The sequence below is a fragment of the Pseudophryne corroboree genome, chromosome 6 (genome assembly GCF_028390025.1).
Source record: "Pseudophryne corroboree isolate aPseCor3 chromosome 6, aPseCor3.hap2, whole genome shotgun sequence".
In the NCBI taxonomy this organism is placed as follows: domain Eukaryota; kingdom Metazoa; phylum Chordata; class Amphibia; order Anura; family Myobatrachidae; genus Pseudophryne; species Pseudophryne corroboree.
The window spans coordinates 767,015,057-767,042,267 of record NC_086449.1 but is presented as its reverse complement, the minus strand read 5'-3'; the positions used below and the strand labels follow the sequence as shown (position 1 = coordinate 767,042,267).

Sequence of the window (27,211 nt, the reverse complement as noted above, 5' to 3'; positions counted from 1 at the left end):
GGAGTTTCACTCTGGCGGCCATTTCCTCCCTGCACAGACCTGGCTTCATATTTGCAGTGTCTCCTATAGCCCAGTGGGCTAATCTTGCATACTCAGAGACAAATACAAATAAAGTCCCAGGTATATTAACAGTTAACCCGCTTTACTCAGTGGGCTCCCAGGTCTCCCCATCGCTAGGCAACAGCTCTGGGATTTGTAACTTTTCGATACTTCAGGCTGCTGAAATATAGATACATTCCTCCTGCAGTAGAGTCCTCTACCCAGCATTTCCTTACTTGCAAATCAGGGAACCTGCTCTATTACAGTAGCTGGGACTCAGCTCAATAATAATTAAAAGAATCTACTGTGCAGTATTTATTTACCTACGGTGTGTGTGTATATATACATATATAGTTATGTTTGTGCATGTGTATATATATATATAGATATATATATTTAAGTGCGTGTAGGTATGTATATAGATAAATCCATAAAATACCAGATATAGGGGATAAAACAAAACTTCTGCAATGTTTTCTAATAACATCTTGCACATAACATTTTCCCCCATCTTTCTCACAGGCTGGTCACCATTTTGAAAAGCCAGCGGAACCTCCGAGAAACATCTGGTGCACCTTAATTAGCGGTACACTAAATACAGGGCGGGGTGTTGCCTTCCCTTTATTATTCCTTGGTGTCACTAGTTACTAATGCTATTTGTAATTGTGGAATGCGTGTAAGGCATCAGACAAATAGCGCTGCGGCTCAGTACGCTAGTAGCGGCTATCTGAACAGGGGTTTGAATCCAAACAAAACTTTAAGGAGAACTCCTATAGCCTAGGGCTAAGACTCCTGTCCCACAGCGCAGCGTTGCTGGTTCAGGTCTCCGCTGCTCCAGAAAGTTTATTTTAATCGTATCGGTCACTACACATTATAGTGCAGACCTTACGTAGGGCTCTGTTTATTTAACCCACCTTTTCTCCTTTCGTTTGTCTCTCCTGGGATAGTCGAAGAATTCCCTCTTAGGTGTGAAGTATGCGGCAGAGCCATCTGCTTCGCCCTCCACGCACCTGCACACCCCTGTTTGATCAATGATGCAGGTAATGTCACTATTAACCAGACAATAGCTCATCAGGTAAGCCCTTGGACTTTGGTTTCCAAGGTCACAGGATCAAATCACAGCGGGACCAAACACACCTTTCCAAAAAGAAACTTTGCTAACATTCCATGCATTACTGATGTCTGTTTTCTGTGGATCTGAACCAGTGTCTCAGAATATACAGGTACATAATACAGCAGTTCATCTGATACTGCAGGTAAAGGAGGAGGACACGTCAAGTCCATCAGGGTTCCACGCCATTGACGAAAATGACAGCGACTGGTTCAGTTTCGGATGAGCTGGGCAGGCTCCGGTAGGCGGCCGACAGACACCCGAATACACAATATCAGGTATCAAACAAGGTTTGTTTTCCTATCTTTTCCCCGCAGATGGCAGGAGATGGTATCAGAACCTCTCTAGGGTATACACCTCGGTGTATCGCCGGTCCATCAAGCCGCCGTTTTCCTGAGGCAACCTTGCTCAGGGATCCATCGACATATGCGGCAGCATGGTTCTACCGTGTCCGGAGCAGGTAGGTTGGGGAACAATTGTCCTCTAGGTTACAGGATGCTTCGCATCAGGATCAATTGATACTTTGATACAGGTCAGAATCACGATTCTGCTTTATGTTCCTTGGAGGTCTCCATGTCTACAGACTCGGACCCTGCATCTTCGCTTGGGCTGTCTTAACCCGACGACCTCTGGGGCTGCGACAGTGACAAGTAAACATGAAATCCTACGGGGCAGATGGTTCTGGGGAAGGAACTTTCTGCAGGATTTCTTGAACCAATGGAGGTAGGTCCACTTTGATTTCTCCTACTACTGCCCCAGCTCCAAGACAGACCTTTACTGGTCTTCCCTTTAGATTTTTTCGTGCCCTTTCAGGTTTTTGACTCCACACGGGTGATATCTTCGTCGCCAGGGGTTCTCAGGGTAAAAAGGCTGAAGCAGAGGTTCAACATCCTCAGTCCAGTCTGATTTTATGTCATCCTATACACCCATTACACCTGCAGGGTCCCAGGGTAGGCGCAGGTCGATGGGAGAAGGCTTGGGCGGTTACAACCGTCTCAGGAGTCCCTCGGCATGGGTCGGCTGATTTACGATGACAAGAGAGTCATACTGCAGGCTGCGCTCCATAGGTTTCTAACCGCAAAGGGTGTTGATCCCTGTTTTTCACATATCATTTGAATTAGGACAGTTCTCAGGCCTTTGTTTTCTTTTCACGTTCCGAAGCCAAGTGGCTCGGACAGGCCTATTCTGGCCTTACAATCCTTTTAGTCTGTGATTGCTAGTTTAAACAAGAAAGGGAGTTTTACGTGTCCCTTGTCTTCAGAGATGCCTGTTTACTGATTTCCGTTGGACAGGCTTTTTCTCAGATTCCCCCTTAACAGGATTCTCATTTTCACTGTAAGTCCTTTACTCCTCTCTCTTCCGCTCCCACAGAGTTTAGGAAGATAACAGAATAACTCTTTTTCAAGGGCAGTGGGTGACGTTGGTTCCCTAATGGGACAATTTACTGCTACTATCCCACTCTGTACATTAGGTGGCTTCTGAATATCCGGAGGATCCACGAGCTTCTGATTCGACACAGATCCAATTTATGCTCCGCATAGACGTTTCTCAACAGGGTCCGTCAGAGGTTTTTTCATTCCTCGGCACCAGAGACTCTATTTCTTCAGTCAAGTTGCGACGTAATGAGTGGTCGCCTCCATTCCTCTCGGAGCGGGGGACAACAATCTTGTTTCCAGATCAAGCCACCAGGTCAGACTCCTGGGTGAGGGAACATGCCCCGGAGTTTTGTCAGCTGGTCCGCTGTGGGCGGAGATTTCGGATCGACCTCAGGGCGTTCTGACTGACTCTTTAACCCTTTATTACTCTCGGACGGCAGTAGCCGTGGAGGCCCTCAGGGCTCCGGGGAGTTTTCTGGTTATTCTATCCTGCCTCCTTTTCTATTTCTACTTCAGGTTCAGTAACACAGGAGGGGATTATGCGTGCTAGTCCTCTCGGTGGCGCTGGTTGGGCCACGCATGACTTGAAGATACAGATACGCCTGTTGTCAGTAGAGGAGCCTTGGCTCCTACCTCGACTGGACTGTCTACTTCAACAGGCTCCTTTTTTCTCCTTGTTCAATTTTACACTGGTTTCGGTTACCCGTGTGACTGTTCACGAGACCTCAGAAGGGAGGAGTTCCCTAGTTCGGTTAGGCCTACTGGGCTCCGATTTCAGAAGTCTATTACCTCTTCTCGCTTTTGCCACTTTGGGAAAACTTTATGGAACATAATGAAGATAAAAGGGGTTTTTCCCCCTTCTTCCAGTTACCATTCATCTTTGGTTTCTCTGGGAGGTTTTTTGCTCCGCTGCGCTTCAAACCACAGTGACCGGAATTTTAGGTCTCTGCCTTTTTCGCTTTTCTTCCAAATGAGATTAGCCTAGCGGCCGTAAGTTCGGCCTCTTGTTCAGGGAGTACTCTATTGGCAACTCCCCGGGCTCGGCTTCGGCCTCAGCGGTCGTTTCTTCCAGAGGGGAGGTCCATTTTTCATATAAATCTGACACTAGTGGTTTTCAATCCTCTCTGAATGTTGTCAGGGCTCGTCAACTCTCTCTACAGAGGTCTCAGGCTATTCGATGAAGTGTTTTTTCTTCTTTGCTCTGGACGATGCTCCCGTACTAAATAGCCGGGGTCCCAGCATATGCTGGACAGTTGGATACATCTGATCATCAGACAGTCTTCTTGGCGGTTACTAGGGAGCCTCCGTTTTCCATTTCAGCGCGCTTTACGCGCATTGTAAGACCTTCGTGGGCAGCCGCCCGCGGGGTCTCCATGAATATTTTGTCGGGCGGCTACTTGGTCAAACCGACATTCGTTTTGTCAAATTCTACAAGTTTGACACTTTTACGGCCTCTGCATCACTGTTTGGCCGAGCAGTTTTTACAGGACTCTCAGCGCTTTCCCACCCGTTTTTGGGAGCTCTGGGACGTCCCCATTGTAACTACACTCCAGTGGCCCCTAGTGGATGAAGGAGAAATCAGGATTTTGGTACTTACCGATAAATCCCTTTCTCCGATTCCACAGGGGCCACTGGACGCCCGCCCAGCGCTGTTTCTCCTGATTTTTGTTTGATTAACGATTGCAGATCACCATATGACTGCTTGTTGGGTTCAGGCTAGCCTGGTTTTTTGTCAGGTTCTGTTCCAGGTTTAGTTTGTGTTCGCCTGGTTTACAGGGCGTCGTTAACCTCCTCTACCTTACGGTTTGTTTATTACAGCTCTCCTCGGGCACAGTTTAACGTAGACTGGCTTGGAGGGGAGATAGTAGGGGAGGAGCTAGCCACAGTGTGAGAATTTTTAAAGTGCCAGCTACCAATACCACCTACTATCTCCCCATTGTAACTACACTCCAGTGGCCCCTGTGGAATCGGAGAAAGGGATTTATCGGTAAGTACCAAAATCCTGATTTTTGTGGTACTGAAGCTGGATGGTTCAGTCAGACCAATTTTGAACTTGAAATCGTTTAAACCCTTATCTAAGGGAGTCCAAATTCAAAATGGATTCTCTGAGGGCGGTGATCTTAGGTTTGCCGGAGGGGGAGTTCCTGGTGTACCTGGACATCAAGGATGCGTACCTCCACATTCCCATTTGGTTGCCGCATCAGGCTTCTCAGATTTGCATTGTTAGAAGATCACTATCAATTTTAAGCACTGCCATTCGGGGTCTCCACGGCACCAAGGGTCTTCACCAAGGTGATGGCAGAGATGCTGGGTCTCTGCAAGCCGGGGGTGAACATATTTCCATACCTGGACGATCTGCTTATCAAGGCATCATCCAGGGGCAAGTGGTTAAGGTCCATTGCTCTCACGACACATCTTCTCAGGGAGCACTGTTTGATCCTGAACATTCCTCAGTCTCATCTGGAGCCGACAAGGAGATTCTTTCCTAGGGACGATCCTCGACACGGAGGTGCAGAGGGTGTTTCTCCCGGTGGTGAAAGCATTGGTGATAGTCAATGGTCCGGGATGCCTTGAAGCCTGCCCGGGTATCTGTTCATCAGTGCGTCCGCCTTCTGGGGCAGATGGTTGCCTCCTACGAGGCTCTGCAGTACGGAAGGTTTCATGCTCTGTCCTTTCAGCTGGATCTCCTGGACCAGTGGTCGGAATCCTCACCTACACATGCACCAGATGATACATCTGTTGGCGAAAGCGAGGATTTCACTCTGGTGGCTGCAACTGCCGTACCTTCTGAAGGGCCGCAGGTTCGGGTTTCGGGGCTGGATCCTTCTAACCACGGATGCAAGTCTCAGAGGTTTGGGAATAGTCACTCAAGGGGAAACCTTCCAAAAGGTGGTAAAGTCTGGAATCCCTTCTTCCAATTAATATGCTGGAGCTAAGAGCAGTGTACAACGGTCTTCTTCAAGCAGCGCACCTTCTGCAGGATCAGGCTGTTAAGGTGCAGTCTGACAACGTGACAACAGTGGCCTACATAAACCGACCAGATGGAACGAAGAGCAGGGCTGCAATGTCAGAGGTGATAATAATCCTTTGTGCAGAAAGGCACGCAGTGGTGTTGTCGTCGGCAATCTTCATTCCGGGAGGGGACAATTTGGAAACGGACTTCCTCAGCAGTCACTATCTCCACCCGGAGGTGTTGGGGTAGGTAACCAGTTAATGGGGTGTACCTCATAGACATGATGGCCTCCCGCCTCAACAGGAAGCTACGGAGGTACTGTTCCAGGTCAAGCGACCCACAGGCAGTGGCGGTGGACGCACTGGTGACACCGTGGGTGTTCGTCAGTGTATGTGTTCCCTCCACTTCCTCTCATTCCAAGAATCCTAAAGCTTGTAAAAAGAAAGGGTTCAGGCATTCCTCGTTGCTCCGGACTGGCCAAGGAGGGCTTGGTACGCGGATCTGCTGGATCTACTATTGGAAGATCCAAGGCCTCTACCTCTTCGGGAGGATCTTCTGTAACACAGGCGGTTAGCTTTTAAAGACTTACCGCAGCTACGTTTGACGGCATGGCGGTTGAGCCCCATATTTTTGCTCGGAAGGGTATTCCGAGCGCGGTTATTCCTACTCTTAAGGCTAGGAAGGGAGTAACGTCTAAACATTACCATCGAATTTGGAAAAAGTTTGTGTCTTGGTGTGAATCCAAGAAGTGTCCTGCGGTGGAGTTTCAACTTTGGACGGTTTCTCCTATTCATGCAGGCGGGTGTGGATATGGGCCTGAGATTGGGATCCCTCACATCATCCATTTTATTCCAGAAGCAATTGGCTACCCTTCCTGAAGTTCAGACCTTTTTGAAAAGGGGTTCTGCACATCCAGCCTCCATTTGTGGCGCCGACTGCACCCTGGGATCTTGACTTGGTGTTGCATTTTCCTGCAATAGGATTGGTTTGAGCCTTTACAGTGATCGCAAAATACGCGCTATAGCGCGTTTTTACGCGCTACAGGAAGAGACGTACCCGGTTTTAAAAAATGAGCGGGTCCCATAGGACGCGCTGTGTATCACTGCACCAATAGGAGACTCTGTCTTCCCATCCAATCACCGCCGCGCCTCCTCATCCAATCGCCGCCGCATCTCTCTATCCGCATGCACCCAGAAGGCCCCGCCCCCTACACCGCGCACACACATCACACCGGGGGCAAGATGCTCCGCTGAAGCTGGTCTTCTATAAGTCCTCTTGTGGCGGTGCGGCCCGCCTCCCCCCCCCCCCCCGATCACCCGCTGGAGCCTCAAGGGAGCCGGACCGAGTGAGGACGCCCCCCCCCGCCGATCACCCGCTGGAGCTTCACGGAGCCGGACAGAGTGAGGACGCCCCCCCCCCGCCGATCACCCGCTGGAGCTTCACGGAGCCGGACAGAGTGAGGACGCCCCCGCCGATCACCCGCTGGAGCTTCACGGGAGCCGGACAGACAGTGAGGACGGCTCTGCGGCGCGCTACACACTGTGCTGCGGGGATGTTGAACGCCGGTGACCGGGGACTGTGCTTGCTGTGCGGAGGGGTGAGCTGGACTTACGGTGGCGGCAGGGGGGCTGTTCATATCGGTGGGATGGCGGAGATGGGGGCTGCATGGCGCCTGCAAACAGGTGTTAAACGCAACATTTTTGTGGTATGGAGTGGGGGTGAGGCGAGAGGGTGACAGTGCTGCTGGTCTCTGCAGCATACAGGACCCTTGATACAACCACTGGATTCGAGTCATGCTGCCTGTAATTTATGTGCTGACTGATCAACTTCAGTGACACTCACTGTGCTGTCTGCCTTTGTTGGTTACTGCTGGTTGCTGTTGGTTACTGCTGGTTGCCGCTGGTTACTGTAAAGGCAGCCAGCACAGTGAGTGTCACTGAAGTTGATCAGTCAGCACATAAATTACAGGCAGCATGACTCAAATCCAGTGGTTGTACCAAGTGTCCGAAGTCGTCATCAGGATGTTGGCATTTAGTATACCGACACCAGCATCCCGATCGCAGCAAAGCCGACAAGAGTGACGAGTGCAGAGGGTACCCTAACCTCCCATCCCTAACCCTCCGTTTCCCGCAGCCTAAACCCAACCCACCCCCTTAGTGCCTAACACCTATACCCCCCCCCCCCCCCCCCCCTCTGCAGCCTAACCCTCCCCAACACCATATCCTAAACCCCCCCCCCCCCCCCTTCCCACTTGCACGCTAAACCAGTGGCGGCAGTGCATACTTCCCTTCAGGATCCTGACTGTCAGGATATCGTTGCCGGGATCCTGATCACCTCTGGATGCCAGTGTTGGTATTGTGGCTGCTGTCAGGATTCCGGCATCGGTATTACGGCTGCTGGGATCCCGACAGCCAGGATCCTGAATGCATACTTCCGATATGATAACAGCCCAGCAGCATTGTCACCCTCCCTCCCCCACAACACTTTTGTAGTGTCTAAATCCAGTCTGGGGCTCTATTATAGCGGCACCATAAAGCCATTACATATAGAAAATGTATTATTTAATAATGTTGTCCTGTTTTTTAATCATATAATTGTTAAGTGCTCTACCTGGCGCAATGTGAATAACGTGCTCTGCCTGGCGCAATGTGAATAATGTGCTCTGCCTGGCGCAATGTGAATAACGTGCTATACCTGGCGCAATACGTATAACGTGCTCTACCTGGTGCAATGTGTGGCGCAATGTGTATAACGTGCTCTACCTGGTGCAATGTGTGGCGCAATGTGTATAACGTGCTCTACCTGGTGCAATGTGTGGCGCAATGTGTATAACGTGCTCTACCTGGTGCAATGTGTGGCGCAATGTGTATAACGTGCTCTACCTGGTGCAATGTGAATAACGTGCTCTCCTTGGCTCAGTGTGTATAGGAGGTTCTACCTGGTGCAATGTGTATAAGCGGCACTACTGTGTGGAATAATGTGAATTGGTACTATTATGTGACCACGCCCCTTCCCCACGAAGCTACGCCCCTAAAAAATTCCAGCGCGCCTTCGGCGCGCACTGTCACAGTTTTCAGTCTCAGTGCGGGAGAACCAATTCTCTTTCTGCCACAAGGTCACCAAAATGTCTAATTACATCTAAAGTGCGGGGTGTCCTGTATGCTACACAGCCCAGCAGCATCGTCACCCCATCCTCCCCCTTGCACCCCTTTTGTAGTGTCCAAATCAAGTTTGTGTTTTTATGTTTGAATCATTAATAAGACTAATTAAAACCTTCATTCCGATGGGACCCAGAAAAGGACAAGTAGGACCCCAATTTTTAAAAGTGAGGGGTCCCTGGGACCCACTTTTTTTTGGTCTCAGCGCGATCACTGCTTTACAAGAGGCTGAGGTCAAGTTTCTCACGTGGAAGGCTGTCACTTTGTTGGCCTTGGCTTCTGCACGACGTGTTTCGGAGTTGGGGGCTTTGTCCTGTAAGAGTCCCTATTTGGTCTTCCATGAAGATAGAGTGGACCTCAGGATGGAGTCGACAGGTCCTTCCAAAGGTTGTCGGCTTTTCATATCAACCAACCTGTTGTGGTGCCAGTGGCTACAGACTCCTCAATTGCTTCAAAGTCTCTGGATGTTGTGAGGGCTTTGAAGATCTATGTAAAGAGAACTGCTCGTCACAGAAAATCGGACTTTGTCCTGTGTGATCCTAAGAAAATTGGGTGTCATGCTTCTAAGCAGACTATTTCTCGCTGTATCAGGTACACTATCCAGCATGCATATTCTACGGCAGGATTGCAGTGTCCAAAATCTGTTAAGGCCCACTCTACTCGTAAGGTGGGTTCTTCCTGGCCGGCTGCCCGGGGTGTCTCTGCTTTGCCAAGTGGCTACTTGGTCTGGGTCGAACACGTTTGCTAAGTGTTTTTTTTTTTTTTTTTTTTTTTTTTTTCCCAAGTTCGATACTTTGGCCTCTGAGGACCAAGTTTAATCAAGCAGTTCTGCAGGAGCACGAGCGCTCCCTCCCGTTCTGGGAGTTTTTGATATCCCCATAGTACTAATATGTACCCCAGCATCCTCTAGGATGTAAGAGAAAGAAAATAGTATTTAATTACCTACCAGTAAATCCTTTTCTCGTAGTCCGTAGAGTATGATGGGCGCCCGTCCAGCACTCCTCGGGCACAGTTTCTAAACGGAGTCTGGTAGGAAGGGCATAGAGGGAGGAGCCAGCCCACACTCTTCTCTTAAAATGCCAGTGGCTCCTAGTGGACCCATCTATGCCCCATGGTACTAATATGGACCCCAGCGTCCTCTACGGACTACGAGAAAAGGATTTACCGGTAGGTAATTAAAATCCTATTTTATCTTTGCTCCTTTGACTGCAAATAAAAGCAAGCAAGGTTCTCCTGTCTGGGTTACCAGTGTAGTATTAGGGGTGTATTCAATACCTGCCGGAAGGAATAAGACAGGTCAGTATTCAATTCCGGTTTGGCCCATTCCCGACAATGTCAGTCAGACTTAAAAAAAAAGATTGCCATTGTCCAAAACGGGGCTAAAACCTGTCCGGTTTGACGGTGCTTCCGACAATACACGTGGATCGGCGTCCCCGCATGTATTGCAACAACTCTGATTTCCCGACTTGTCTGAAGAAACGGGGGCAGATTGAATAGGTCTGTTCCCCTTCCGACCTAAAACAGTCAGACAAGACGGCAGTTTCCGACTTTAATTGAATACCCCCTTAGCGTTCAAAATTCAGAACCATGTGGCTAATTGAATCTCCCCCTATAACTATGTTCCTTGCTTAATCTGACAATCATAATCTATAGGACAGATCTGAGAATATAGGAGTTTCATGCTGTCTTTTCCTGTATAAATTTTTTTTTTTTTTTTTTTTTTTTTCCCTTTTATTTGCTACTAATTTATTTTTTTTGTCCCAACTATTCAGAAAACAGATGGGAAGGTTAACTACAAACCTAAACCAGGGTTTGGTCGTATTCTGCATCTCAGCAACTTGCCCAAATCTGGCTATACTGACGCTGCATTCATAAAGCTGGCCAAACCATATGGAAAAGTGATAACGTATATGTTAAAGAGAGTGAAGCACCAGGTAAATACACCTATATGTGAGAAGTTAGCCAAGAGGTGTTTTATTTTTATTTATTTTTTAGTGTTTTCTTTGGCTTGTGAGTCATACATGTGAATTGAGTTTTCATCTGTTTGCTTGTAGGGTTATATTGAAATGGTGAAGCCGGAATACGCTAATGCCATGGTACAAAGCTGTGCTGAGAAACCTTTATGGTTTCACGGAAAGAGATTGAAAGTAGAGATCTGTAAACAATATGAGAAGCTTGTTCTAAGAGTAAGTAATCCGATTTCCTACAGATGGCACTTCTGCACCCAGGTCCCTCTTGCTGTCTTGTTTTTGGGATTTGTTCCCAGTTGGAAGGCACTGTGGAGCAAATGGTAATTTCTAAAATGCCCAATATGTGCATGATGCGTTCATTCCTATCTGCAGTTGCTAGACTATACGACACCAGTCACCAAGCTCTGTGCCCAAGATCTTTTATGGGTCCACTGCACAGGAAATGCAACGGTCAACCTAAAATGTGTCTTCCTTCATCTGGGGGACCCTTCATTAAACATGGGGTTTAGAGTGGAAGTAGGCGTCAGTACTCAAGAGTATGCTAATTATCAATATATGAACTCCTCCCCTGTAACACCCAAGTTTCTGCAGCAAGGTACTGTATTCCACAGGGAATAACATCAGAGTGTAGAGTAGGATCTTGTTCTGAGGCACCAATAGGCTAAAAGCTTTAACTGTTACCAAGATGCTCAGCGCCGCCTCCTCTGTAACCCTGCCTCCGTGCACAGGAACTCTGTTTGTAAGTCGGCGCCTGCAGTGCAGGCAACTAACAGGCAGGGATGCTCCAGCAGCCCTGAAAAGAGCTTTTTTTTTTTTTTTTTTTTTTTTTTTAAAGAAGATAGGAGACTTCAAGGACTGCAGCAGAGGCACTCTTAGTGCTAGATGTCACTCTGACATCTCCTGCTGCAGCTCCATCACCTTCCCCAGCAGCGCTGTATACTCCCGTGTCACTGGTTGCCGGGTACTTACAGCAGAGGCTCCGGTTCTTCAGGTCAAGCGCGCGCACACGCCGCAGCTCTCCAGGATTACGTGGCCGCATCTAGAGAAGAGTTAAGAGGGTCCCCCAGGCGGTACCCACTGGAAATCGCGATCCGCTGTGGCCATTAGGAGACTGTCCACGCGTGCTGGTGTGGACACTGTGTTGGTACAGGGACTCCATTAGAACGCAAGGGCACAGGTCAGATTAGGCTATAATCTGTTTTATTAAAGCCCGCAGTACCCTGTGGTGAAGTCCAGCAAGGTGATAGCCCCTCCCCCAGCCCCTGACGCCATTTAGAGTAAATGTTCCCGCTCTGGAGCTGCATCCGTCTCCCTCACTACCTGTCAGCATTTGGGTGTCATTATACACAGCTGCGCTGATTTTGGGACTGCTGGGCGATGCTTCCTCTGTAAAGCCGCCTGCATCATCGGCACTGTGCATTTACAGGACACTTAAGTATTCTACATGTCATTTAGACAGGAATATAGGGATAGCAGTAGGAGTGATTTACACTGAGCAGAGATCACCCAGCAGCTATATGCACACAGTCACATATACAATGCAGAAATTATGACAAAGAATAAAACTGCACTGGACTAGCAATACTAAGTAACTGGACTACTAAGTAAAGTTATGTATATAAACAGATATCAATGCACAGTAAAAATTGGATGTATATCACAGGGTACTTGTACTAAATAACCCTGAAGTATGCACTTGTTCTGTACCCTGAGGGGGGCTAAATGTGTCGGGGTTATTAGTTGATGATAGGATTTTGGTACTTTCCAGATAAATCCTTTTCTTTGAATCCACAGGGGTCACTGGAGTACCCATGGGATATGGACGGGTGTAGCTGGGATAGGCAATTTAAATATTTAAATTAGTAACTCCAGCCCTTCCATACTCCCATAGAGACTTCAATATTTTTACTGAGCTGAACAGTGTTCACTCTAGAATCCGGGCCGGACAGGGCGCCGGTTCTAGAGGGGCACTAGTGCACGGCGAAAAGGGGGCGGGTCATCACAGGTAATAAAAGCGGCCTGGCAGCGTCACTGTTGGGGGCGTGCGGGTACTGGGCTTCCCCCAAGCGCTCTCAGCGTGAATGGATGCCGCGCGGCATCTGGTAAACGCTGTGAGGGCAGGAAGCGGGCGGCAGTTTTAGCAGGACGCCGCAGGAAGGGCAGGGCGGGTTTTGCTCTTAAAAAATCGGACAGGGCGCAGCGCCCTGCTAAAACTGCCTAGCATGAACACTAGCTGAACAGGAGCGAGAGAGGATGAACAGTAGAGAATTACATGTAACATATAACATAACGGACAACAATAAAGTTGACACATAACGTAACTGACAACTAAACAGTTGGCACAATAATATCACCGTAACATATTAACAAGTCGGTGAGAATGTGTTACCATAAGATCCACTGAACTTACCACAAGACAGGTAAACTGCTCTGGGTGGGTGTCCAGTGCCCCCTGTGGATTCAAAGAAAAGGATTTATCTGGTAAGTACCAAAATCCTATTTTCTTTTTCATCGACTAGGGGTCACTGGAGTACTCTTGGGACATACCAAAGTTTCCCCCTTGGGCTGGAGAGTGGTTTGGCACCTGTAACACTAGACGGCCAAAGCTAGATGCTGATGCTGTAAACGTATCAAACTTGTAAAAGCACACAAACGTGTGCACTGATGACCGTCTAGCAGCCCGTCAAAGTTGCGTCGTAGTAGCTCCACGACCTGCTGCCCATGAAGTTCCCACAGAACGTGTGGTCCGCTTAATCCATCTGATCAAGGTCTGCTTGGAAACTGGCCAAGCCATCTTGACTGCATCATAGAGAACAAACAATGTATCCGTTTCATGTACGGTTGATGTAGCTGGAGTTCCTGCACTTCCAGATAATACCGGAACTACAATTGGTTGGTTGATGTGAAAAGATGATACCAACTTTGGTAGGATGATGGAATTCGTCCGAAGTTCCGCTTTATCACCATGAAACACAAAATACGGCTGCTTACATGACAAGGCACCCAATTCTGAAACAAGCCTTGCTAAGGCTAGTAGAATTTTCCAAGCGAGAAACTTATCAACTTGTTGTAAGGGTTTAAAACGTGAATACTGTAAAATAAATAAATATAAACTCTAAAACCAGATTCAAGTCCCCTGGCGCTGTAGGTGGTATAAATGGAAGTTGTACTCTGAGGACACCTTGCAGGAAAGTGTGAACTGTTGGCAAATGGGCCCACCACCTTTGAAAGTAAATTGACAAGGCAGAGACCTGCACCTTTAGTGTAGATAAACGTAGTCCTCCATCTAACCTAGTCTGTAGAAATAGCAAAAGACGGGATAATTTGAAAGATTATGCCGGAAACTTCCCATTTTCACACCACCCTATGTAGGCACGCCAAATCCTGTGATAATGAGCTGCTGTAACCGGCTTCCTAGCATGTAACATGGTTGGTATAACGGATTCTGGAATGCCCTCTCGTCTTAAGAGGGCGGTTTGAACATCCACTCCGTCAAACGCAGCTGCGCTAAACCGTGGTAAAGGAACAGACCCAGTTGTAGCAGGTCCGGATGTAGCGAGAGCGGCTAAGGATAGTGTGCGAGTAGCCCGTGGAGATCAGAGAACCACGCTTTGGCAAACGAGGAAGCAGCGGAAACTGTGGAAACAGATACATGAGGCTGTACGGCCACGTGATCGTGAGAGCATCCACTGTCACTGTCTTTGGATCTCTTGTTCTGGACACATACTGGGATGTTTGATTTTGGCGAGATGCCATTAGATCGACCTGTGGGCAACCCTACCGCTGGACCAACATCGGGGAAAACATCTGGATTTAATGCCCATTCTCCTGGATGAAAATCCTAATTGCTGAGAGAATCTGCCTCCCAGTTGTCCACTCCCGGAATGAACACTGCCGACAATATCGCCTGGTGATGCACGGCCCAATTGAGGATTCGTGCAACCTCCCACATGGCCATTCAACTTTGAGTTCCTCCTTTCTTGATGTATGGGATTTCCGTCGCATTGTCTGACTGAACCTGAACAGCCTGAGACCAGAACATGTGCACTGCTTGTCGCAGCGTGTTGTAAATTACCTTGCGTTCCAGCACATTTATTGACTTACCTTTCTTGGTCTGACCAGAGACTCTGAAGCTGACCATTTTGGACCACTGCTCCCCAACCTCAGACTCGCATCTGTCGTTAGAATTATCCAATTCCAGACGCTGAACCTTTTCCCTGTTGTGAGATTGTGTACTTGGAGCCACCAGAGTAGTGATACTCTGGCCCTTGGAGACAACCGCACTACCTGATGAATTTGTAGATGCGAGCCTGACCACATCCAGTTGAAAAGGACGTGAGTGAAATCTTCCGAACTGCAGTGCTTCGAAAGACTCCATCTTTCCTAACAGTCGAATGCACAAATGCACAGAGACTGTCCAAGGATTGCGCACTAACTGTACCAGATGACTAATACTTTGTGCGTTGTGTTCTGGCAGGTAAATCCGTTAATCCACTGTGTCGTCAATCATTCCTAGGACTTGAATAGGTATATGTAATTGCGGTCTAATTCCGGCTGGAATTCGACCGTTTTTAAATTCGACAGTCGAATCCCGGCCGCTGGGACCGGAATTCGACCTATTCAATAAAAAAAACGATTCGACAGTCCCGCTGTTGAAAAACGGACCAATTGACTGATATATGCGTCCTGGATTCGACTTTTTGGATGGCACAAAAGTGTTAAAAAACCCCCCAAAAAAGTGTGGGATCCCCCTTCCTAAGCATAACCAGCCTTGGGCTCTTTGAGCCGGTCCTGGTTGTAAAAATACGGGGGGGAAATTGACAGGGGATTGGCACCGGGCTCTGCGTCCGGTCCTGGTGCAAAAAATACGGGGGACAAAGCGTAGGGGTCCCCCGTATTTCTTTTTCATCCACTAGGGGTCACTGGAGTACTCTTGGGATATGGACGGCGTAGCAGAACAAAGGCACTGAATATTTAAATTTAGAACTCTCCACCCCTCCATATCCCAGAGTACCTCAGTGTACGAACCCAGTGTTTTTTCTGTGCTCAAAGCACTAACATCGGCTTGTGGGATTCCCACACTTGGATGGAAGATTTTATTAATTTTTCATTTTGACTTTTTTTAATTTTTAATTTTACACTTAGCACATCCCTTCCCAGTTTCTGGAAAAACATGGGTCCGGGATGGTGCCGCTGCAAGGCAGCGCATGGCGTGTCGGTCCTCGCAAAGAGCACCCTCACAGCCACAGGCAGCCCACTGTCTCCTGCAACAGCTGGACGGAGCTTACATAAAGAAGCCCCGTCACAGCCAGCAAGAAGTTATCAAAAGGAACAAGCTGGACGGAGCTTACAGAAGAAGCCCCGTCGCAGCCAGGAACAAGATGACTTGAAAGCTGGACGGAGCTTACACATAGAAGCCCCGTCGCAGCCTTGAATAGGAGAAAGGTAAGCTGGGGAACGGGGCGGTCAGCGCAGGCTGCCGCCCCGCTAGGTGGGTCACAGTGAATGCCGCTTCCACGCACCGCCCGCCACAGCGCCTAGCCGCTACGTCTGAGACTCGCTCCAGACGGCAGCGCTACGTCCGCCCGTCCCAGCCGCTCCGTCCGGCCGCCCAGCACATCCACCCGCAGACTCTCACTAACAGCGTTAACAGGGTGACAACCGGGCCGCTGCTCCGTCCGGCCGCCCAGCACCGCAGATGCCAGCCTCCCTGCAAGCCTCCCTGCAAGTCTTCCCGGCTGTTCCTGAGAAGACAGTGTTACAGGGGGGAAGGGGGGCGGTGGAATCGGGCGGCTCACTGCGGAAAGGGTATGTAAAATACATATATAAACAGCAGTTATATATCCAGCTAGATGTGACAGTAAATAATGCAGACATGTATTATAACCTGTCCTGTGATATCAGAATTATCAAATAGGCTATTGAGCCTATATTAATGCTGTATAATAGGCTATTGAGCATATATTAATGTCTGTAATTATCATAGGCTATTGAGCCTATATATATATATATATATATATATATATATATATATATATATATATATATATATTTATTTTCATAGAGCATGTGTTGTTGTGTTGTACCCATACTGTGATTATACTGTATAAGAGGCTATATTAACACTGAACAATTGTAACTTGTTCAGGTGATTATCACAGTCAGCATGGCAAAGGGGCCATTTTAACATGCTTCCTGTTTTTCCAGTTTGTAATTCTGGAACATTCCTGCCCTACATCTCTAAGCCACCAGAGGCGCAGGGGTGTTAGTGGGAATTTGGTTTGGGTTTCACATGCCCATGTGAATTGCTTTTCACATAAAGAATACTCTGGTTTCTCTTCAGATCGAATAAATCTTTCGCTTTTTACTACAGATTTCCGTTGAGAGAAACAACCATGAGTTTCATATAAATATGCTTTTCAGCAATAAAATATATATATGATAATAACTTCAATAAGTCGTGCAAGTGTCTGTCCGTTGACTATTGTGGTGTCTGTCTGCATAGCGAGTAAGGCTCTAGCGCAGACTAAAAATAATTTTAAAGATCCTATGTTAAGCATTGGCAATTCAAATTAAAAGAGCGGTAATCGGAGTCTCGGAAGTTACTCCACCAGCACTAACGAAGGACAGTCTTTCCAAAGGGCCAATTTCCCTTTGGGTACCAGGGTGTTTATTTAACTGGTCTTATAATTTAATGCACGATTCTATGTCAAATCTCACACCGATAACTACGAGTGAGAAGGGTACATTAGTCCAGCACTCAGATAGTGCGGGGTTTTTGACAACCATACATTGCTAAATCCCAGTGAGTCAATGTCTCCATTTTTACAGAGACTGAGTAGACTCTAACCACTATTTAAGACGCGATCCGCCATTGGTAAATGCGTCTGTGTCAAACATTATAAAGACCCAAGATACATTTGGGTCACTAGACTATGTATGGAAACAATGAACTGTTAAAAGAAGCTGCAGAGTATATCTGTAAAGCTTCTGCTAACGCCGGTTACTTCGATTCTCACTTTTCATCGTCGCTAGTTTAAGCGCGACAGGCCAGAGCTTGTTTGGTCCTAAATTTGATATTCAGCCATTACCGCATCCAGTATCAAAACGGAGATACTTGTGCCGGCGTTTAATCCCTTTAGACTTCAGTTTTTTCAAGGCGGTGGTACAAAACAGTCACGCCTTGTAACGACAGGACGCTACAGTCAGCAAGCCAGTGGCTTGACTACCTCTTAGGCCATCTCCATGTTCCAATTGTGGAAGCGCGTCTTTACACGTTACATTTGCGTTTCCAGACATCAACTCATGGATGTCTCAGCTATTTACAGATTAAAGGACAAGACTGCCTCTGTCGAACGGTTTGGCAGGTTGCCATTTAGTCTCTGCTGGTTTTCAGCTGTCTTTATAACCAGGCAGTAGTACACCAACAGAGTCAGGGTTACTTATTCCCCTCTGTTTGGGGTAACAAAACCAGACCGCTCCGTCGCAGTCTCAATCAGCAAGTCACTTACTGCAGTTTGAAAATGGATTTTCTGCGGTTAGTATTTGCATATTGGAGCCACATAATTGCACTTGATCTTCACAATGCGTATTTACCCATTCCGGTTTGGTCATCACAGGTTCTAGCGTTTGCAAAACGCCACAACCATTAACCATTTCAGGTCTACCGTTTGGCTTCTTGTCAACGCCTCGGGTATTTACCAAAGTGATGTTGGTGATGATAGCTCATCTCAGAGTCCTGACAGTGACAATCGTTCCATACTTAGACGATCTGCTCATAAGAACTCTGTCTCAACAGAGTTCCTCTAACTTGCGCTACTAATGTATACTGCGGTGGCAGGTCAAGTTAAAAAACAATCGCATCGAATTCCGTCTGAACGACGTCAATTCCTAGGTAAGATTATAAATACGGTAAATCAAAGACATTTACCTACTACACCAGCAAGAACAAATGTACATCTAGTAATTAGTGCAAAAGCCACGCACACTAGCGGTACATTGGTGTATTCGCCTGTTAAGAATAATGTGTTTTTCAAAGCGCTTTAGTTCGCCGCCCTTCACTCGCGTTTCCCACAGAGGGGCGAGGGTGTATATACTCTGGACGAGAGTCTCAGAAGTTCAGGAGTTGTAGTTAAAAACACGACAGATTGCTGTCGATAAATGTCCTGGAACTCCGTGCAATTTACAATGCACTACATGCTTCGCTTTCAGTCTGACCAAGGGCAGTCAGACAACGCAACGGGAGTTGCATACACAACAACCAGGGAGAACCAAGATGCCGCATGGCAATGCGGCAGGTAACTCGAATCCTCAATTGCCCAGAACACCATTATGTGATGTCAACGGGGTTCATTCCGCGAGTGGACATCTGTTAGACAGATGATCTCACCCGTCAGGATTTATATCCTGAAAACTGGACATTAAATCCAGAGGTGTTTCATATGTGAGCCCACAGAAGGGGTTACCCTCAGGTATACATGATGGCATCTCGCCACAATTACAAAAGCTCAGTATGTGTACAAAACGACAGATCACAAGGGCGGTGGAGTCTCTCACATTCGTGTGGTCATTCAGCATCGTGTATCTGGCTCCACCATTTTCCGCTGCTCTCTCCGTTGCCAAAACGGATCATAAGACAGTTCGTCACAGTCATACTAGTGATATCTCATGGGTTTCGGAGAGCTTGCTTCTCGAATCTCCAAGGAATACTTGCACACGATCTTGGCCAGCTCATAATACGTCCAACCTGTTACAACAGGGAACGTTCTTTTACCCATAGGTAATAGGTACATAGGTAACTATGTACCGCAGCTGCGGTTGACGGGGTGGGGGTTCAGACCGCCCTCTTAAGAAAAGAAATAGGGCATTACAGTATCGGTTATACCAACCATGTTACGAGCTAGTAAGCCGCTTAAGGCAGCTCATTATTACAAAATTTGGTGTGCTTATATAGGTGGTAAAGCTCGGAAGTTTCCGACATCTTTCAAGTTACCCGTATTCTGTTATTTTACAAACGGGGTGGGATGGAGTACTGCGTTTATCTGCACTGAGGGTGCATGTATCTGTGTGGTCAACTTATTTTCAAAGACGTTTGACTCTATTGCGTCGATACACACTTTTCTACAAGGTGTCATCAAAGTGCAGCCTCCATTTATCCCACCTACAGCGCCAGGCGACTTGAGGTTGGGTTCAGATTTCTTACAGTTTTCATATTTTGAACCCTTACAACAAATGGGGATTAAGTTTCTCACTTGGGAAAACATTTTTCTTCTAGCCTTGGCTTCGGCAAGGGTTTTGTTTTCATATTTGGGTGCCTTGTATTCCAAGCCACCGTATTTGAGTTTTCTCATGACAAAGCAGATCTTCGGACGAATTCCGCTTTCTTATTCTTCACATCAATAAACCAATAGTGGTTCCTGTGTTGACAGCACATTCTAGAATTCTGAATGTGGTACACGCATTACGCGTCTATATGTCCCGAACGTCTACAGTACGTAATACGGATATGTTGTTTGTTCTCTATGATGCTGCCAACTGGGGTTAGCCAGTTTCTCAGCAGACATTATCCAGTTGGATAATAATGACTACAGGTCAGGCTTACTTTAAGGCTAGGTTACAGTCGCCTACGTCAGTAATAGCTCATCCCACAGGTTCTGTGGGAATGTCAGACCCAGCGGGTCGTGGAGCGTCTACAACGCGGCTACATAGCCTTCAGTGCACCACGTTTGTGCACGTTTACACGTTATGAATGGTTGCGGCATCAGCATCTAGCTTTGGCTGCCTACTGTTACAAGTGTCAAACAGCTCTCCCGCCCACGAGGGAAGCTTTGGTACGTCCCAAGAGTACTCCAGTGACCCCTAGTGGATGAAAAAGAAAATAGGATTTTGGTACTTACCAGGTAAATCCTTTTCTTTGAATCCATAGGGGGCACTGGACACCCACCCAGAGCAGTTTTACCTGGGTTGTGTTAAGCTCACAGGAGCTTAGGGTAACACATTTTACCTGGTTTGTATTAAGCTCAAAGGAGCTTATGGTAACACATTTTCACCGATTGGTTCAAACTATAAAGGTCTATCGGTTATGCTGTCAAATGTTTAGTTGACATTAACGTTATGGGTCAACTTTGTTGTTGTCCGTTATGTTATAGGAATTCTCCATTGTCAACCTCTCTATAGTAGTTCGCTCAGTAAAAACACTGGGTTCGTACACTGAGGTACTCTGGGATGTGGAGGGGTGGAGAGTTCTAAATTTAAATATTCAGTGCCTTTGTTCTGCTACGCCGTCCATATCCCAAGAGTACTCCAGTGCCCCCTATGGTTTCAAAGAAAAGGATTTACCTGGTAAGTACCAAAATCCTATTTTTTAACACCTGCACCGGGCTCCATTAGCTGGAGAGAATGCCACAGCCGGGGGACACTTTTTTTTTTTTTTTTTTTTTTTTTTTTTTTTATACTGGTCCCTGCGGCTGTAGCATTGAATCCCCAACTAGTCACCTCTGGCCGGGGTACCCTGGAGGAGTGGGGACCCCTTAAATCATGGGGGGCTGATAACCTTGTGTCAAATAAGAGTATTGTTTTTTGTAGCAGAACTAAAAGTCCCAGCAAGCCTCCCCCGCAAGCTGGTACTTGGAGAACCACAAGTACCAGCATGCGGGGGGAAACGGGCCCGCTGGTACCTGTAGTTCTACTGCAAAAATAATACCCAAATAAACTACACGCACACCGGGATTGTATAACTTTATTACATGTATGCCGACACACACATACTTACCTATGTTGACACGAGGTTCGGTCCACTTCTCCAAGTAGAATCCACGGTGTACCTGAAAATAAAATTATACTCTCCAAAATCCAGTGTAGCTGTGTCCTGTTCTTTTTTGTAATCCACGTACTTGGCAAAAAAAGAAAACTCATTACCCGGACCACGCACAAAGGGGTCCCATGTTTACACATGGGACCCCTTTCCCCGACTGCTGAGACCCCCCGTGACTCCTGTCAGAGGGTCCCTTCAGCCAATCAGGGAGCACCACGTCGTGGCACTATCCTGATTGGCTGTGCGCGTCTGAGCTGTCAGACGGCACATTGCACAGCCGCTCCATTATTTTCAATGGTGGGAACTTTGCGGTCAGCAGTGCGGTCACTCGCGGTCAGCGGCTGACCGCGAGTAACCTCACTGCTGACCGCAAAGTTCCCACCATTGAAGATAATGGAGCGGTATGTGCTATGCGCGTCTGACAGCTCAGGAGAGTGCCACGACGTGGTGCTCCCTGATTGGCTGAAGGGACCCTCTGTGACAGGAGTCACGGGGGGTCTCGGCAGTCGGGGAAAGGGGTCCCATGTGTAAACATGGGACCCCTTTCAGTGCGTGGTCCGGGTAATGCGGTTTGTTTTGCCAAGTACGTGGATAACAAAAAAGACGAGATGCTACACTGGATTTTGGCGAGTGTAATTTTATTTTCAGGTACCCCATGGATTCTACTTGGAGAAGTGGACAGAGGTCGGCGTGTGAACATAGGTAAGTATGTGTGTCGGCATGTATGTAATAAAGTTTTACTATCACGTGTACTGTTTAATTTGGGTATTTTTTTTGCGGTAGAACTACAGGTACCAGCGGGCCTGTTTCCCCCCCAGCATGCTGGTACTTGTGGTTCTCCAAGTACCAGCTTGCGGGGGAGGCTTGCTGGGACTTGTAGTTCTGCTGCAAAAACAATATTCTTTTATTTGACACAAGGCTATCAGCCCCCCATCTGCAGCCCTTGGATGGGGGGTGGACAGCCTCGGGCTTTACCCCTGGCCCTTGGGTGGCTGGAGGGGGGGGGACCCCTTGATTTAAGGGGTCCCACTCCTCCTCCAGGGTACCCCGGCCAGGGATGACTAGTTGGGGATTTAATGCCACGGCCGCAGGGACCAGTATAGTGTCCCCCGGCTGTGGCATCTCTCCAGCTAGTGGAGCCCGGTGCTGGTGTTAAAAATACGGGGGACCCCTATGTCTTTTGTCCCCCGCATTTTTTGCGCCAGGGCCGGACGCAGAGCCCAGTGCTGGTTGTAAAAATACGGGGGATCCCCTGTCCATTTTCTCCCCCGTATTTTTACAACCAGGACCGGCTCAAAGAGCCCAAGGCTGGTTATGCTTAGGAGGGGGGACCCCACGCATATTTTTTTTTTCTTGATTTTAACCCATTCCCACTGAAAACCATGCTCTTCTCTATTTTATTCCGTTAAAAAAAAATATATATTCTCTTAAAAAATATATAAATAATACTTGTCTCCTAATAGACAAACCAAGTACATAATCCCTTCTAATATAAATAGATATGCTATTAGCAATTAAAAAAACAAACAAAAAAAAAGTGTTTAAATTTTTTTTATTAGATTCCGCCAGCAAAGTGAGGCGGAATGAAATTGACAAAATTACTGTCGAAAAGCACTGTTGTCGAATCGACATTCTTCAATTGAAAATACTTTTGTCGAAAAGCCGCATTTTTACCATTGCAGACATGTCGAGTTTGACAACTGTCGAATTTCAAAAAGTTGAATCTGAAACGTCCGTTTTTTGTTTAAAAGTACTGTATTGCATTGTCGAAAAAAAATTTGCCCCATTTTCCGACATTTGCGGCAATTTGACCGCAATTGCATATACCCCGAAGTCTTTGCGACAGAATCAGGCTTGATTTCTTGAGGTTGACAATACAACCGTGCTGAACTAGTAAATTGTATGTTAGTAAGGCATGTTGCAGGAGTATGTGTTGAGACAGAGCTTAGATGAGCAGATCGTTTAAGTACAGAACTATTATCACTCCCAGGGAACTGAGATGAGCTATCATGACAGACATCCCTTTGTGAATACCCGAGGTGCTGACGAGAAACCAAACTGTAGCGCCTGAATGCTGCAAGTCTTAAGTAGGCCTGATGCGTATAAGTACGCATTCTTGAGATCCCTCGAAATTCTGAATTCCTGTGGATCTAAACCTGCAGTCACTGCAGGGATTCCATCTTGAATCTGTAGTAAGCAACGTACTGATTGAGCTCCTTTAGGGAGATCATGGGTTGCAATTCAGTTGGATAATGTGAAGTCGCAAAGTTACGTGGGTGAGTTTCCAATGTTTGACACAGGATATTTTTACAAATGTTTAATTACATTTATTTTTTTAATATAGTAAAATCTTTTTGGATAAGTCTTAAAATGAGTTATTTGACCTAATTCCATAAAAAGACAGTTTCTGAGCTTTAAAAAAAAAATTAAAATTAGCCAGTTAAGCAGTTAAAGGCAGGTAAGCAATGTAACAAAACAGTGAGGAAGCAAAGTCAGATGCTTTGTTGCATAGGGAGAGGAATCTGTAGCACCATAAAGTAGTAGTAATGCCACTGGATAGGTCATTGGTACGGCTTCCTCTAGAATACGGTGTTCAGTTCTGGAGGCCATATCTCCAGAAGGATGTTAATACATTCGAGACTGTACAAAGAAGATGCACTAAAATGGTGCATGATCTACATCACAAAACTTACCAGGACATACTAAAAGATCTTAACATGTATAGTTTGGACAGAAAAGGAAAGGGGAACATGATAGACTTTCACATATACCAAGGTTTTTAATGAGCTACAGGAGGGGAACATTCTTCTCTTCCTGTGAAGAATTTGAACACGTGGACATGCACCGAGACTGGAGGCAGGTAGTTTCAAATGAAACTTGAGGAAAATTCTTTACAGAAAGTTTAGTGATTTAGTTGGAACCACCTCCCATCAGAGGTGGTTGAGACTAAGACAGTAGAGCAATTTAAACATGCTTGGGATAGACCGAAGACTATCCTTACAAAGAAATAAGGATCAAATGGGGTTGAGGTTACTAAAGGGTAAAAAATAGGGGCAGACTGGATAGGCTAAAAAAAGGCCATTCAGTTTTCTACCTACAAGATTGCAGCTGTATGGTCAAAAGTACAATAAATAAATAAAAAATCTTACAAAAAAGTAAAACTAATAAGTAGAAGTGAGAATTATAGAAAGATTAGACTTAACACAGAATGTAATTTTGCCATGTCAGATTTTTGGCCTTTATCCTCTGTTTTATCTTTTTTTTTTTTTTTTTTTTTTGTTTGCTCGTTGTGGGGTGTGTTGTGTGGTTTTTTTCTTGTGGTTTTTGTTTTGTTTGGGGGAAGCAGGGTGCTGGGGTTAGTGGATTTACCGGCCTTTCAGCCATTTCAAATTCCCTCTAGTCCGATTTTCTCTGTTCCACTTTTACATAATTCTTCTGTAACAATTCTATATTTGTGGTCTAAAGGATTTCTTTTTATTTTGTTCCATGGTTACCATAGAAGAATCTGCAGCAGCTACGGAAAGAATATAACAGGTAAGCCTTTCAGATGTTGAGTGAAGCATATTTCCCTGATTCTATAAGATTCTAGATTGGTTTTAGATAAGTCCTGACTTCTACATTACTCAAGTCTTAGAGCAGGCATTCTCAACCACGGTCCTCAAGGCACACCAACAGTGCAGGTTTTAAGGATATCCAGGCTGCAGCACAGATGGTTAAATAACTGAGCTACTAATTAAGTCACCTGTGCTGAAGCCTGGATATCACTAAAACCTGCACTGTTAGTGTGCCTTGAGGACCGTGGTTGAGAATGCCTGTCCTAAAGTATGCTGGGCTCCATATTAGTACCATGGGGTATAGACTGGTCCAACAGGAACCATTGGCACTTTAAGAGTTAAACAGTGTGGGCTGGCTCCTCTCTCTATGCCCCTGCTACCAGACTCTGAAAATGTGCCTGGGGGAGCCGGTCACAGCTAGGGGAGCTCTACAGAGCTTCCTTTAGAAAAAGTTTTATTTTAGTTTGGTTTTTTTTTACAGGGAGGCTGCTGGCAACAGCCTCTCTGCATCGTGAGACTGAGGGAGGGGGGGGGGGGGGGTAGTGTCTGCCCTGCGGGGTCTGAGCCACAATCTCCGCTGACAGTACACTGAGCTCCTGAGGGGAAAGATTGCTCCCCGCTGCAGGGGATCGCTAACCCCGGCAGCATGCCTCCACCCACTTGCAGAGCCAGAAGATCGGTGGCGACTGAGCCATCCGCCCCAAGCGGGGAGCCGATGTGATGATGGTGGCAACAGGGTAGTACTGCGCTCCGGAGCTCAGCGGTACATGGTGTGGTGCTGTGGGGGTGCCCTGAACCAGCACCTACATCCTACACTGACCTAAAGCCTGTCTGGGTCCCTGGATCTCAGCCAGCAATAAATCCTCAGGCCAGTATTATCTTTGAAGAGCGGAAGACCGTGCCATTAAGGGGGCGGAGCTTCTCAGAGCAGACTCGGCAGCGTTCAGCGCCATTTTCCTGCCTGCAACCACGCTGCCTGTGAAGAGCAGTCCCTCCGGAGCAACTCAAGCTATCTGTACGGTACCAGGGGGTTGTAGAAGGGGGGAGGCTATGTTTAGACTGTGTAACCTATTAAGGTGCACAGTCGGCGCTGGTTGGGGTCTCTGTATACCTTGAAAGCGCTGTGTGTCGGTTGGCTCCAATCTCTCTGCCATTCTTGGGGGGGAAACTGTTTGCCCTTACCCTTTGTGTATGTGGGGTTTGCAAGCAACCATGTCTAGAGACTCTATAATTTGCTGCAGCTGATATCTTCTCAAGAAGATCCCATTCCATGTAATCAGGATTGCACTGTTGTAGCACAGATCCCAGCTAGGGAACCAGAGTGGTTGGCCTCTCTTGGGGGTTATTTCTCAGATTTCAGAGAGGGTAGCACAGACTGAGAATGCAACTCTGGTATTACAGTCCTCTATGGCAGTAAGGTCTGGTTCTGTTCCCTCGAGCCCCCCTGCGGTACACCCTCAAACGTGCTCTTGCCCAAATTACGCAGAATGACACGGATACTGATTCTGACACTGCAAACGGTGAGGGGGACAGCATCACTTGTTAAGGGGTGCAATTGAAGATTGAGGCCATGAGGGATGTGTTAAATATTGCTGACGCAACTCCTGAGCAGGTTGAGGAGGCTTACTTAACAGACAATAAGAAAGCCTCGCTAGCCTTCCCTGCATCTAAAGAATTGAATGCTATATTTGAAAAATCCTGGGAAAACCTGGAGTAAAAGTTTCCCTCAGCTGCACCGGCTACAAAGAAACCTTTTTTTTTTTCTCCTAACACGTCGGTCCTCTCGGCCCGCTAGGACTAGAAAGAACAAGCCCTCTCACATCTTTCTTTTTCATCCACTAGTGGTCACTGAAGTACAAAGAAAAGGATTTATCTGGTAAGTACCAAAATCCTATTTTAGAGGAGGTCGTGCTAAATCCTTAAAAAACAAAACAAAAACCTGAACCTGCAGTTTACCAGGACCAGAAGTCGTCGTCTTGTGCCTCAAAGTCCTCAGCGTGACAGTTCACCGCACAGTCTGGAGGTCAGTCAGGTGGGAGCCAGACTCCGGCAGTTCAGCCATGTCTGGATGTCGTCCGGCCTGGGTCCCTGGTTGCAGGATAGTGTCCTGGGGGTACAGGATGGAGTTTCAAATTCTTCCACCTCACCGATTCTTCAAGTCATGCTTGCCAGCTTTGCCGGCAGACAGCTATCCTACTGGAAGCTATCTGAAAATTGTTAATGTCAGATGTCATTGT

The 27,211-nt window shown here is 47.0% G+C and overlaps 1 protein-coding gene and 1 non-coding gene across 6 annotated transcripts in view; both read left to right on the top strand.

The window, feature by feature from the left end:
• LOC134933421 (matrin-3-like) overlaps positions 1 to 27,211 on the top strand; it is a 111,299-nt gene that overhangs the window by 66,559 nt on the left and 17,529 nt on the right. For all 5 annotated transcript variants that reach the window (XM_063928620.1, XM_063928619.1, XM_063928621.1 and 2 more), the window contains 3 exons: positions 10,410 to 10,571; positions 10,692 to 10,823; positions 24,920 to 24,954. In XM_063928620.1, coding sequence (XP_063784690.1) covers positions 10,410 to 10,571; positions 10,692 to 10,823; positions 24,920 to 24,954 — 329 coding nt within the window. The remainder of the gene's footprint in view (positions 1 to 10,409; positions 10,572 to 10,691; positions 10,824 to 24,919; positions 24,955 to 27,211) is intronic.
• On the top strand, positions 16,931 to 17,051 carry LOC134938749 (U5 spliceosomal RNA). The gene has a single exon (XR_010181239.1). It is a non-coding gene; the product is annotated as a U5 spliceosomal RNA (small nuclear RNA).